Source organism: Thrips palmi, unplaced genomic scaffold (assembly GCF_012932325.1).
Source record: "Thrips palmi isolate BJ-2018 unplaced genomic scaffold, TpBJ-2018v1 HiC_scaffold_5, whole genome shotgun sequence".
NCBI lineage: Eukaryota > Metazoa > Arthropoda > Insecta > Thysanoptera > Thripidae > Thrips > Thrips palmi.
In genome coordinates, this window is record NW_023144632.1 from 4,878,351 (window position 1) to 4,892,503 (window position 14,153).

Sequence of the window (14,153 nt, forward strand, 5' to 3'; positions counted from 1 at the left end):
CTGATATGAGCCTCTTCAATCAATTAGATTTCCTTAGATATATTTAAATTAGAAACAGCCGTAGCGCCTAAACCAATTGAAATACGGCGAAAACCAATAAAACAAAATGGTCTTAAAATTTAATTTCTGACCAAAACCATTTCATGAAATTTTTTGCTCAGGTCATATTTTATAAGTTTCGAAATGCACGGCAAGAAATACATGTTGAAATTTTGAAAATTAAAAACCGTTCACCCGGCAACTTTTTTTCTAAAAAATTTTTTGTTCAAAATATGATTTTACGCAAGATTTGTCTTATGGTCGATAACGATATCTTTGTAGGTTAAGCCAAGAGGAAGCATTTGCTTTCAAACATTGACTAAATTTTGTGCTGACTTAAAGCGTACCGAATAACCGTACTTGCCCGACTGCCTGGGCCTCCAAACCGACCTGGCAACCTAATATATACAAGGCAGCGTTTGTAGGACGCTGGAGGTGAATGTAACGCCTCTGAATCGTTCAAAACCTAAAAGAAACGAAGGAAATGCATGTGTCCCACTTTACAGCCCCTCAGAAGATTGCTTCCCACCGTAAAACGAAGCGTCGGAAACAAATTTTCCAAAGTGCATCTTGTAGATAAAAGAACGCGCTACAACATGTCTGAAGTCTAGAATGGTCCGAGCATCAACGGCTCGAAGCCCCGAATCCGCGCTAGACGTCTGAAGAAACTTCTCTTTTTTTCTGCATCAAATTCCAATTTTCAAGATTTTTTGGGGGAGGGGGTATGAGCGGGAACAAGACACTCTGTGCGGATATGGTCTTGGAGGGGTCCTACCGTCTCAAAAATATTTTTTACCTCGCAAAATATCCACGCGATGGCCGTTTACGGCCTAAAATAGGGAAAATAGTCAAAATGTCCCACTTTAGGGTTCGTGTTCACATTTAGGGGACTTGACGGTAGCCGATTCTCGGATCGCTCTGAAAAGGTAGCCGGTTCTCAAATCGCTCTGAAAAGATAGCCGGGTCTTCTGTTCAGGTGTCGACTTGTCTTATGATTCGGAAGTTATTTGAATGAATGAGAGAGCCACCGACATTTTACGCTGACTACGATTGTACTTGATCTAAAGACACGAAAACACGCAATAGTTTTGGGTAGACTTCGTCAAGAATAAAATTTAAACAAGATTGTTTGTAAATAGTAAACGTAGCGCTCGGCGTAGCCTTCTCCGCCAGCCGTTGGTTATATTTTACTTCATTTTTCTGCAATTACTGTCAAAATTAGCGCAAATTTATCTACGACTGAAGTACTGCTGCCTCCTCAAGTGGGTGTAAGTGCGTGCGGATGACGCCAACCGTCGTGTCACTCCACTCCGCCCCACCTGATAAGCACTGATTCTCGCGATGACGCGCGGGAAACGGAGTAGCTCCGGGAACCGCAAGCACCCGTTTCCGAGAAATTGCCCGAAAACAACGTTTTCCGTTCCTTTTATTTTTCGAGGCCGCTGGCGTGGACGCAACCCAACTCCCTTTTTCAATAAACAGTTTCACGCGGCGGATCATCTGGCGTTCCCTCCCACGCCCATTACGACGGCGTGCGTTCTTTTTATCGCCGTTCACCCCCCGGACCGCCCCCGGACCGTCCCCGGACCGCCCCCGGACCGCCCCCGGACCGCCCCCGGACCGCCCCCGGACCGCCCTCCCCACCCACCCCCCGGGTGCACGGCTTGTACTGTCAGGCCGTCAGAATCACGGCCGACACCGTCCCCCGTGCAGATTAGAAGTAATGCGCCACTCCCTTGATGCGTTTGGTCATGCTGCCATAATTTTTCATTGTGGCCGTGTGTGGCCCGCCAAGAGTTGCCGCGTCCCCCACCACGCCCAGACCGCACGCATTGCCGGCATGGCGCACTACACTCCACAACTCAAACACTACACGGCAAAATGTTCCCGGTCTTCCCAGAGACTCCCTGGAGACCGTTCATGTCTTAACTATAGGCTACCTGGGAAAACCACTCTGAGATTCCAAACGCTATGAGTATAGCACGTATGGTGGTGCAATGCAACTACGCACCATACGTGCAATGCGATAGCCATTGCACCTTACGTGCAGTGCGGCCAGAAAAGGCCCCATGTTCTAATGCATGGAAAAGGGGAGGCATTGCACTTCATGTGCAATGCTTTTGCATTGCACCAATTGACGCTATACTCAGCCTTTGGATTATCAGTTCAGCAACCATTTTTGGCGAGCAGCACTCAAGATTATTTTTATCACTTTTTAAGTACGACATGTGGCGGGGGCAAATTTAGATAAGCGTGATTGGCAGTGTAGATCAGGTGACAGGTACAAGACACCGAGGAGACTCCTCATTCGGCAGCCCCGTTCGAGCACGACTGGACGGATCATGGCCAGGGGCTCTGTCCTGGTGCTCACCGGCCTGGTGGCCGTAGCCCTCCTGGTGGCCGTCGTGGCGGGAGACGTCGCCGCCGTCCGCGAGGAGGTCGCCCAGCTGGACGCCGTACAACGCCGTGATACCGCGGCCCACTCCCACGTCAATGACCACGACAACGACGACGACTGGAAGGAAGGCAGGATCGACGATGGTGACGATGATGACGACGATGTGAAGCTTGGTCGTCGCCGCACAACACGTCACCACCGCACAACGCGCCACCACCCGACGCACGCTCCAATAACGACCCCAGGTCGCCGAAGCACATCGCGCCCTACGAGCGCCCCCTGGTCCACACCATCAGACGGACCCAGCCCCCGCCCCACTTGGGGACCCTGGACCACACCATCAGGAGCGCCGACCCGAGGACCCACTTGGGGACCCTGGACCACGCCATCAGGAGCGCCGACCCGAGGACCCACTTGGGGACCCTGGACCACGCCATCAGGTGCGCCGACCCGAGGACCCACTTGGGGACCCTGGACCACACCATCAGGAGCGCCGACCCGAGGACCCACTTGGGGACCCTGGACCACGCCATCAGGTGCGCCGACCCGAGGACCCACTTGGGGACCCTGGACCACGCCATCAGGTGCGCCAACCCGAGGACCCACTTGGGGACCCTGGACCACACCATCAGGAGCGCCGACCCGAGGACCCACTTGGGGACCCTGGACCACGCCATCAGGTGCGCCGACCCGAGGACCCACTTGGGGACCCTGGACCACACCATCAGGAGCGCCGACCCGAGGACCCACTTGGGGACCCTGGACCACGCCATCAGGTGCGCCGACCCGAGGACCCACTTGGGGACCTTGGACCACACCATCAGGAGTGCCGACCCGAGGACCCACGAGGTATCCTAGGCCCACAACATCGGAGAGGCCCAACCCGACGTGGGCACCCTGGACCACGCAAAGGCCCAACACAACGTGGGCACCTTGGACCACGCAAAGGCCCAACACAACGTGGGCACCCTGGACCACGCAAAGGCCCAACACAACGTGGGCACCTTGGACCACGCAAAGGCCCAACACAACGTGGGCACCCTGGACCACGCAAAGGCCCAACACGACGTGGGCACCCTGGACCACGCAAAGGCCCAACACGACGTGGGCACCCTGGACCACGCAAAGGCCCAACACGACGTGGGCACCCTGGACCACGCAAAGGCCCAACACGACGCGGGCACCCTGGACCACGCAAAGGCCCATCACGACGTGGGCACCCTGGACCACGCCTCAAAGGCCAACCTGGCGTACGACGAGCGATCCCTGGGTTAGGACCTCTACAACAGAGCGCCCAACCACCACTGCCCGACCACCTCCGACTCCCAGTGCGAACGACAACAGTGCCTTCATTGGAGTCTACGATCCCGACTCGACGTAAGTACACGCTCGCGTCTCGCCCACTGCGCGTCCTCGCTGCGGAGTTCCTCATGTGTGTCTCGGTGTTTGCAGGATCGGCTTCACCGAGCTGGTGATCCAAGCGGCCAAGCCGTACCACAAATCACACTGGTCCCTCAAGTGGTCCAACGAGAACCTGCAGATTACCGCCATCCACATCGAGGACCTGCTCCAGAACGGCCAGAACGCCCAGTTCGACCTGCAGCGCGGCGGCGAGGGCGCCAGCGAGTTGCAGATAGACTTCGACAGCGCTCGCGGGGGCCACATCCTCTACAGAGTCTCCGTGTGGGTTACTCCGGTGCCGCAGTGGGTACCACCTCAAATGACAAAGTTTCGTTTCAATAATTGATTACGAAGAAAGTTGCGTTCTCTCATAATAAAGTCCCAAGGTAGCTGCATGTAAATTTTTGTCTCACATTTCGCTGTTTTCACTGGACATGCGGGCGGGTAACACAGGTGGCTCATCCAGTTTCCCACAGTACATTTCCGATAAAAACGCGCTGCAAGCGCTCTCAGCTGTGATTCAAGTTTAATCTGGAGAGGAGGTGACCAATTGATGAGACCAATGAGCCAACCCATTATCTGTCGCGCCATTTTAAACACGTGGCCACGCCGGGCCACGCAGCAAACATAAAGTATAATCAGTGGGAGAGAGAGCAAAACAAATACCGGAATGTGTCTGGCTGCTGGCCGGAGGTGGAGGTAGGAGGAAAACAAGATTGGCATTTGGCGCTTTGCGTGACCGGCATGGCCAGCTTGCCAACACGCTGGCATCCAGTACAAGGCAAAGAGAAATAAAAGCGCTTTCCATTTGCGATTGATGGGCGCCTGATCCGATTATCGACGGCGATGAAGATGGAGGCTGCCGGGGCCCCAGGGCCTCGGCCACGGCGGCGTCCTTCGGGAGCCCGGGGCCTGGGGGCGGGTCCAGGGGCGGGTCCAGGGGCGGGTCCAGGGGCGGTCCGGGCGGTCCAGGGGCGGGTCCAGGGGCGGGTCCAGGGGCGGGTCCAGGGGCGGGTCCAGGGGCGGGTCCAGGGGCGGGTCCAGGGGCGGGTCCAGGGGCGGGTCCAGGGGCGGGTCCAGGGGCGGGTCCAGGGGCGGGTCCAGGGGCGGGTCCAGGGGCGGGTCCAGGGGCGGGTCCAGGGGCGGGTCCAGGGGCGGGTCCAGGGCGGGTCCAGGGGCGGGTCCAGGGGCGGGTCCAGGGGCGGGTCCAGGGGCGGGCCTCCGCGATGTCGCTGCAGGCCGCGGACCCGGGGGGAAGAGAGCGGCACAACAGCGTTAAGAGATTTCATTTCAGATCGCGAGCAGTATCCGCGTGACATGTCGCGGGGTGGCGTCGGGGGCCGGGGGCCGAGGGGGTGGAAAGGGGGGGGGGGGGTGGAGGGGAGGCGGCGGGGCCATGACGGCCGTCAGCCGCAGGCGGCGAACGGTGACAGGCCCCGCACACACCGCGGGAGGGGGGCTTAATGCGAGGCCGGCCGATGAGGGCGAACATTTTTACCTCGGATAAATGGAAACACCTTTTGCATTTTACATTCCCCTCCAGCGGCGCCCCGAAATTAATTGAACTAATGGGACTGCGCCGAACTACGTAAACACCTCAAATCATCACATCGATTCGGGTGTCCATCTCGCCCGATATCAGTCGCGATTTGTTCATTTTGGTTATGCGTGTTGTGTGTTGTGTTCTTTTCGCCGCTGCCGTCATTTGTGGCGCGGGCGCAACGAGCAACAGGAGCGCCGTGGTCCGTCCCGCAGTGCTGGCAGCGCTGGCAGCGCGAGAAAGTAGTGTCGGGCCATAAATCGCATAAAGCGCGGCCCAGCGTTTTGCAAAAAGACCATCTCTACTCTGCGAGAGGAGAACAACGGCGAGGGCCAGCCCCTGGCCTGGCACCGGCCGGGCCGCCAACACCGGCAAGGGGGGGGGGGGCCTCGTCGTCATTCTCGGCCTCAGCATACTTGAATGCGGCGGGGATGTATTCCCACGGCAAAGCACGGCCTCCTTGAAACCGCTGCACTGCCCCCACTCCTCACCGTGCCTGTGCCCCTCTCTCCACGCGGCCCTCTTTTACGCGCTCCCTAGCTCTGCCCTTCTTCTATGCTAATTAGTCTGGGCCAAACATGGCGGTCGCGCATCGAGAGGGGGAGGGGGATAGTGAAAGTTGTGCAAATGAGGTCCCGTGTTGTGCGAGGGCCGCCACACTAGTCGGGGCGCTTGCGGTGGGAGGGGACTAGGCGACCACCAGCACATCGAAAAGGACACGGCAGCAAACTACGCTAAGATCGCGAAGTAGTACGCGACGTACGGGGGCCACAGGCTTGCTTTGCTAGGAGCACTCCTGATCAGTTCGCGCAGAACATCTCAAAACTTCCTGGTCTGCGTCCCTGGAGCAAAGGTCGCGCAAAAAAAGGGCGTGCGGCAAATAATAATAACAAAAATAACAATAAAAAAACAAGTCTCGCTGCCAGCGCATGGCCTGGCATCACCCCTCAGCTGTTATATTGTAGTTTACAGGGCCCCAAAATGCGGCCATCGAAAAAAATCCGCTGCTACCTCTATAAGAGAAGAAGCGCCAGCCAACACAGACCTCAAAAAGCAAGAAGAAAAGAGCAGAGTGGCGTCCGAATTTTTTATTGTCGGTCCGTAGGAGTGCGGGGGCGGCAGAGGCGGGCAGAGGCGGGCAGAGGCTCGCTACCAAGGTCCGAGTCGTCTTGGAGCATCCAGGCCTCGCCGCGGCCCCGCCGCACGGCCTCGCCTTTCACTGAGCCAAGTGATATATATTCCTCTTTTGTGCCTCCCCGCCCCCTTCCCCTCCCACGCAGTTTTGGCCCTCCCTCCGTCTTGTGTTTCTTTCGTCGTCTCCTTCTCTCCTTACTGCAGAACACGGAGGCAAATTATTTGCTCCCGTCCGTCCGGGACTGGTGCCGCCAAGCCAAGCCTGCCGCCGCGGCCCGACTCCTCCACCGACTCGACTCGCGTTTCCGACTGGGACTAATTGCGCTCAACGCAATACACCCCGACCGCAGACCGCGAGGTGCCAATCAGGACAAAGACGCCCAGCGCGCCAGCGCGACTCTGTGCGCAGGGCTTTTTCCTATTCTTTGGGAGGCACTTTCTGTTCGAGAAACGCCCTTTCCGGGTGTTCAAACAAATTTGTTTGAAGTCAAGGCCTAATCGTCGCGTGATCGGCCATCCGAGGAGCGCTCCCTGTCCGCATGGAGGAGCAGGCCGGCAGGGGACCGCCACACAGTGGGCCAGAAGACCGCAGGAGGCGGACAAAACTCTAGACGCGTTTTGAGCTCCAGAGTCGCTACATGGGACTCGAACCGAACGTGTGACCCTACCAATGGATTCCTCGTTCGGAGAGCAATCCATTGGTGGGGTCACACGTTCGGTTCGAGTCCCATTTAGCGACTTGGAGCTCGAAGCGCGTCTAGAGTTTAGTCCGCCTCCGCCCACTGTGCGCCAGGAAGGCGGCTGGCGTCCCTCCGGCTCACCGCGCTGCCGGCGGCCGGGACGCCGGGACGTCAGGACGCCGAGGCACTTGGCGGCCGCGAGGCACGAAGTGCACGAAGTGCGCCAAGCAAAGCTCGGCAAAGGCCCGGCCGCAGCAAATGGGGTGATTGGGAATGGAAAATTGCGCCAAGAGCGGCGTCGGCTGTTTGCCGGGATCAGTCCTGACGGGAAGGGCCGGGCCGGGGCGGCGCGGGCGGGCCGCTTTAATCACGAAGCCGGAATGAAGTTTACTTTTCTCTCATCTCGCCAAAAGGGCCGAAAGGAAGAGGGAAGGGGACGTGTTTGCTTTCAATTTAATCCCCGCCAAGGTTGCGGTCGCAGGTGAAGAAGAGTGCCATTGAGGGCGCAGCGGTCGCGCCTCGCGACGCGCCTCACGAGGGCACTCCGTCATCGGCTTCCTGGCGCCCCCGCGGCCTCCTTACATCACGCGAGCGGGCACGGCCTCGGGCACGGCCTCGGGCACTCCCGACACGTCTTGCACAGCGACACCCACGGGGGGCTCAGCCAGCCTGACAAGACTGGCTGGCGTCGCCTCGTCGTGTGCACTGCGGGGGGCGTCGCTTGGCGGCAGGGGGCGCCATCGCCGGACGGCCGCCATTCGATGCAACAACTGCCGAGCGCGGGCGCGTTCTGCCGCGGGCGGGACGCATCGCGCGCATCGGGCCGGACGGACACAACGGCCGGGGCATTCTCACCAACACAAAGCACCGCCGCCACAGGCACGTCGTTGTCCGAGGATCACGTCAGCCTATCTGACCAGCCAGGCTAAACGCTACACTCTAAATGTTGTACAGTGAAGATTCTCCATATTATGGTGGTGCAGCTGACTTCGTAACCTACCATTGAGAATTCACTGTACCTTATAAAGATTTTGACGAATTTCGTTGGTATTGTGGAGAAAATCTCCACCATATTATGTTGGTGCAGCCTTTCACCGTAAGACATTTACTGTGTAAACCCCGCAGGCAGGTCAAAACAGTGACACCGCCACCGCAGAGCTAACGGTTCACGCTGCGGCTGTCTGCGGCCGGGCCCCGGCGCCGAGTCCTCACCGCGACCAACACTGAGAAAACCTTACAAACTATTTTGGGCCTTACAAAGAAAACTAGTTTGTATAACAAAGTATTTTGAGCATACGCAAGCTTACAAAGAAAACACTTTGTAATTTACGAACTATTTCTTCGTATAACAAAGTATTTCAGTTTGTTATGCGTATGCTCAAAATACTTCGTAAGGTTTTAATAAGAGTGAAGGACGCCGTCTCCGGACACGGCTGAGGCGCACAGTAGTCGCCTCCAGCTGCTCGACACGCGAGCGGAAGAACCGCCCATCTTCAGCGCGACGAAACAAACCCGCGTACCGCGCGGCCGCCGCTTCAAACCCGCTTACTTAACCCCGGGCCGATTCAAAACCGCTTACCTCCGCCGCAGCCGTTTCAAACCCGCGTACGCGCCGCCTCGGCCTGCGAGCAGGTAAGCGGGAATTGGAACGGGCCGGCGGAGGTAAGCGGTTTTGAATCGGCCGCGGGAGGTAAGCGGTTTGAAACGGCTGGTCGCGGTACGCGGGTTTGTTTCGTCGCGCTGAAGATGGGCGGTTCTTCCGCTCGCGTGTCGAGCTGTGTAGCGTGGGGGCGTGCGGGCCACCCCGCAGCCCCGTGATTTGTGCAGTGACCCCACTCAGTGGACCGGACCGATCTTCGACGGAGTGCCGTGCGCAGTGCTGGCGGTGCGCGCAGTGTGCACGGCGAGCAGCAGCGGACTGCGAGTCACTGCCTTCCTGGGACCCGCCGCACAGTGGGCCCGAAGACTGGTGGAGGCGGCCAAAACTCTAGACGCGTTTTGAGCTCCAGAGTCGCTAAACAGGACTCGAACCGAACGTGTGACCCCACCAATGAATTGCTCTTCGAACGAGGATTCCATTGGTGGGGTCACACGTTCGGTTCGAGTTCCATTTGGCGAAGCTGAAGCTCAAAACGCGCCTGGAGTTTTGGCCGCCTCCACCGGTCTTCTGGCCCACTGTGCGCCGGCACGCCGCCGGCCAGACGGTTCGCGAGCTCCACGAGCACGACGGCGGATGTGAAGCATGCTGTTTGTGTTTACACCCTCGGCACTGGCCTGGAAAGGGGACCGAGAGCACGCATTCCAAAGCGTCGTCGTCGTCCCTCTCATTGCAGCGCGCGAGACGCAACACTCCTCGTCCTCGGCCAGGCGATGCGCACGGACGGCACGGGCCCTGCGCTCAGTGACATTTTCCTCCGAGAACGCTGCGAAGCAGAGCTCTTCTGTCCTGAAGTTTGCCACCTCGCAAGGCTCCCTTTAAAGCGCCACGGACCCTCAAACGGAAGAAGTAGCCTAGGTAAAACAGGGTACCTGACCTGGCTCTCGGTTGACCTTTAATAGAAATTCGGACGAAAAATTCAATATGTCGATCCAAAATATATAATATATTTTGGATCGACATTTCATTACGTATTTCAATTGGACAGATCAACCGAGAGGCATGTCAAATAAAACGGATTTCCTAGACAAATATTTATAGAATAGAAATTTCGGCGGGTCACAGAGGTATTCGATCGACCGACACGAAATAAGTAACAAATCATAAGTGAAAGAAAAAAACGAAAATCAGCCGTTTGACCCAGCAAGTAGAGCGTCACAAGAAAGTGGGGAAAAGTAAAACGCGTTGTTTCTGAAGGAGAGCGGTGCGGCCGCAGCGTGGTCTCGGGGCTGGGGTGCAGTGAGATGAGGTGACGCGTGAAATTAATTCCCAGACGTGTTAATCATAGCCTTACGTACCAGCAGTGCCAGCCGGGGGCGGGAGGGGGGGCGGGGGCAAGGCTTAAAGTAATTTACGGGAGCCATTTGCAGGCCGGCACGTCGCACTTATGGCCTGCGAAGACCGCCTCCCCCCCCCCCTCGTCCTCGCCGCAAGCGCCTCTCGGAGCTTGGTCCTAGCGCCCTGGCGGGTACCGGCCTACCCTCCCCCACCACACTGCCCTCTGCATTGACGGCCTCCGGGTTCAGGCCAGGCAGTCCCGAAAATGGCCACAAGGAGGGGGCCTTCGCTGGCGCCCGCCCCCGCAACTGCCCCGCCCTGCCGCGTCCCACCCTGCCCCGCCCCGTCCCGCTTAACGCGTCTTGTCACGGAGAGTGGCGTGCAGCCCCAGGAGGTCAAGAGAGAAGGGAGGGGCCACGGCGACGCGCTGGAGCTGTTGCAGGAAGGCTCTGTCTCCCGGTGCAGCCATCGGCGTGATCCGAAAAAATTGTCGTCAAGTACACTGCTTGACTGGCAGCAAAACACAGGCGCTGACAGCCGAGAGCGTAGAGGCGCCTCCTATAGCACAGCAAAAACTACGGAGAGTCGCTTCGAAGAAACTGAAGGCATTACGAAGAAATGCTTCGTGTTATGAAGCAAAATCCTTCTTAATACGAAGCATTTCTTCATTATACGAAGCAATTCTACAACGCCTTCAAGCAAATGCTTCGTAGGCTTTTAAGAGTGAGGAGGTTGGTTGTTCGCGTCCCACGTTTCATTTGCTCTTTTCTGCACGCCAACCGTGCGGTGCCCGAGGCGAGTCACGTCTGGAGTCGAACACAACGCCTTACCGAGGGCCGAGATAATCGTTGGATCATGTTCGTTACGAAAAGTTTTTTTTTCCTTCTGCCAAATGCCGAATTAGAACGTTGGTTCTAGAGTTTCCCCTCGCCCGGGCCCAATAACTCTCCCTCCGAATTTTTATGCCCCTATCCCCCTCGCTGCCACCGCCTTCGCCTGTACTCATTCGCAAATTGTGAGACATGTGGCTTTGACTGGGGCCCAGCGATAAATTCCATCGCGGCCCGGAATTAGCGTGCCACGCCCCGCCCCGCCCCGCCACGCCCTGCCATGCCCTGCCACGCCCCGCCGCCACAGCCACCCCCTGGACCTGCTGTGGGGCGACGTACTGCCGTCGGGCAGAAACCAAGGCAAAAACCACGGAAGCCGCGGTCGGGAGCGCGATGGTCCGCGAAGGCCCGGGCCAAACCCTGGGCCGGACCCTGGGCCGCCGAACTGCCCTCTTTATCTTTCATCCGTACCATTCCCCTTTCTCACGGCGCCCCGCAGATCCTCTGCCTCCACTCGGCATCCGTTTGCCCCGCATCATTTTTGGCCGCGCGTCTCTTGCTGCGTGAATGGACAATGCTCTCCTGTGTAGTGTGCATAGTGCGCTGGAGCTTTGAAGTGCCCCGGGCAAAGTCCGACTGGCCCGCACCGCCCCAACTGCCCGCACCGGGACCATAGACAGCGGCGGCAGCGAGGGAGGGTGCCTGGCCGCCTGGCCGTGGTGAGGGCGGGGTGCGGGAGGTGCTGGTGCCGCGCCAGCCCCGTGCCCCGTGAAGGGGCCCGCCCGTCCGGCAGCACCACAACACAGAGGTGTGAGCGGCAGGAAGGCGACCCTGCACTGTTCACTGCGAATAACGCGACTGCCGGAAGGCCGGGGGCCGCCGGGGGCGGCAGGGGAGGGGGTTAACGCGCCGGGGGCGATAACTTGTGGGAAACGGCGGGCAGGATGCAGCGCCGGGGGCGGCGGGGCGGGGACGGCGGGGGCAGCGGGGGCAGCGGGGACGGCGGGGGCGGCGGGGGCGGCTGGGGTGGCGGGGTCGGGGAGCAGCAGCCTTGTTCGATAGCGACCCGAATAGCGTCGCGACGCCACAAGTCGTGGGGCGGACGACAGACGTCGGACGTCATATCGCACCGCGGCGGGGCGGCGTGGCGGCGTGGCGGCCCCTGGCGCCCAGGCCGCCCTGCCGGCCCTCACCCCTCCCTTTGTAGCCAGCACAACAATTAGCCGGCGCTCCGCTCGGCTCCGCTCGGCTCCGCTCGGCTCCGCTCTTATCGCGGCGAGCGCTTCCAGACTTCCGGCCGAGGCGCCGAGCGCGCTGCCGAGACGCTCTACTGCGAGCGCGAGCTCTAATGTGATCTGCAACAACTTGGAGCATCAAGTGGAATGAACAGGGGGCGCTTGGCTCGCTGCACTGTCTTTGATCGAACGCGAATAAACAGAGCTCGGGACCCCCGTACATGAATAGTTAATTATAATTAAATTTGAAATTGTTGGCCTTTTGCGCGCCACCGACTAACGCCCCAGGCGAGACCGAGCGGCCGAGCCCTCTCGATGCGGATTTTTATTTTTATTAACTCATTTTTGGAGGGGATGCTTGTCACACACGCCACTCTTAGGTAATACGAGAGGTCTCTCTGACCCTGCTCTAACTTCGGGGGCCTGTCCCTCGAGGCGGTCCTCGAGGATCCCTCCGGAGCAGCTATCTCGCCCCTCCCCCTGACCCCCTCCCCTCTCCCCCCCTCGCGTGCGTTGGGTTGCACGGCGTCTCCACGCAAACCGCGCGCGCAAACTTTCCGCTGTCATTTGCACAACGGCGGCCGACGGCGGCGGTCGCGGCGTGTAACAAGAAATTACAAAGTTAGCCGCCGGCCTGTATACGGTTTAAATATTGAATTAAGAGCGGCTGGAACGAGTTTTACGAGAAGCCGGACGGCCGTTTTCCCGCCGTAGTCGCTTTCGCGCGGGCGATGACAACAGATTCCAGGAACTTGGAAGAAAAAAGAGAACAATTGTCCAGACACCTGGTAAACAATCCCCTCTTTTTCTCGAGTTCCTCCCTCTCAATCTTCGACGTTGTTCGCCCGAACTTGGTTCCGCTTTCCCGTGAGATAAAATCCCCCCGGGGATGTGTGCGCGTAATGAACACGGCGGGGGGGGGGGAACGGGGCAGGGGGGGAGGGGGTGACACGCGTCACCGTATATGAAGAGACACATTATGCATAACTCACCTGCGACGCGCGGGCAGGCGGGACGTGGCTCGCTCGCCGTAGCTTCGGCGGCTTCGGCCCCCGCGGGCCTTCCTCTTCCTCTGCCTCTCTCTCTCCCTCTTCCACGGCCCTTCATTGCCACTGCCTGCGGCTCCGCCCAAGGCTCCGCCGGGGCCGCGCCATCGCTCCCAGGTTCCGCCGGTCCGCCCGGCGAGGAGGCTCCCTTGACGTCGGAGAGGCCGACGGAGCGGCGGTCAAGACCTGGCGGTGTGCTGGTGGACCTGGCGGTGTGCTGGTGGACCTGGCGGTGTGCTGGTGGGCCTGGCGGTGTGCTGGTGGGCCTGGCGGTGTGCTGGTGGGCCTGGCGGTGTGCTGGTGGGCCTGGCGGTGTCCTGGCGGTGCCCGCAGCGGCCTGCCGGACGCCGGACGACGAGGCGCGAAGGTCCTTCACACCCCAACAGGTGGTCGCGGCGCGCAGGCCGTCGCCCTCGCCGCGGTGGCCGCGGCTGACACTCGCGCACTCTCGGCGACGCGCGTGCGGCGCGTGACGGGCCGAGCGGCGTGCCGCGACGCGCCGCGTGACGCGAGACGGGCGAGCGACGAGGACGCACGAGCTGGACCACGCGGCACCCGCCTTGGTGCTGCGCAGAGCTGCGGCGGCGCGCTCCTCCGTCCCGACTGTCCCGACCACAGGCGCCGACCGGACTGGCTGGCTACTGGCGGCGGCGGCGCGGCACCTCTCCGGGGCCGGTGGGGGGCGGGGGCGGGGGCGCCGCGGCGGCCGGGGTTGGGGGTTGGGGCCGCGCCGCCAGGGCCCAGGAGCGTAGCGCGGCGTAGCGCAGCGCGGCGCGGCGGGAGCGAGCATGCGCACTGGCGTGCTTGCCCTACGTCCTGCGAGGAAGCCCACGCCTCGCGCTCGCGAAGGGTTGCCTGCCTCAGATCAGGCAAAGCACTTTGCAGCGATTAAAGCATGAGAAAAGTATGGATGTT

At 59.8% G+C, this 14,153-nt stretch overlaps 1 protein-coding gene across 2 annotated transcripts; it reads left to right on the plus strand.

Annotated features, from left to right (window-relative positions):
- Nucleotides 1-2,306: 2,306 nt before the first annotated feature.
- On the plus strand, nucleotides 2,307-4,239 carry LOC117650806 (mucin-5AC). Of its 2 annotated transcripts, XM_034394409.1 has the most exons (3): nucleotides 2,307-3,313; nucleotides 3,494-3,814; nucleotides 3,890-4,239. In XM_034394409.1, the coding sequence occupies exons 1-3, from the start codon at nucleotides 2,382-2,384 to the stop codon at nucleotides 4,182-4,184; spliced, it is 1,548 nt and encodes a 515-aa protein (XP_034250300.1). In that variant the 5' UTR covers nucleotides 2,307-2,381; the 3' UTR covers nucleotides 4,185-4,239. The 2 variants fall into 2 exon arrangements, with proteins under 2 accessions (XP_034250300.1, XP_034250299.1); XM_034394408.1 differs by having other exon boundaries at nucleotides 2,308-3,814.
- Nucleotides 4,240-14,153: the final 9,914 nt, after the last annotated feature.

Coding starts and splice junctions, on each gene's coding strand:
- LOC117650806 (XM_034394408.1), top strand. CDS start 2,382: ATGGCCAGGGGCTCTGTCCTGGTGCTCACCGGCCTGGTGGCCGTAGCC. Junction 3,815..3,889: donor GTCTACGATCCCGACTCGAC/GTAAGTACACGC, acceptor CGGTGTTTGCAG/GATCGGCTTCACCGAGCTGG.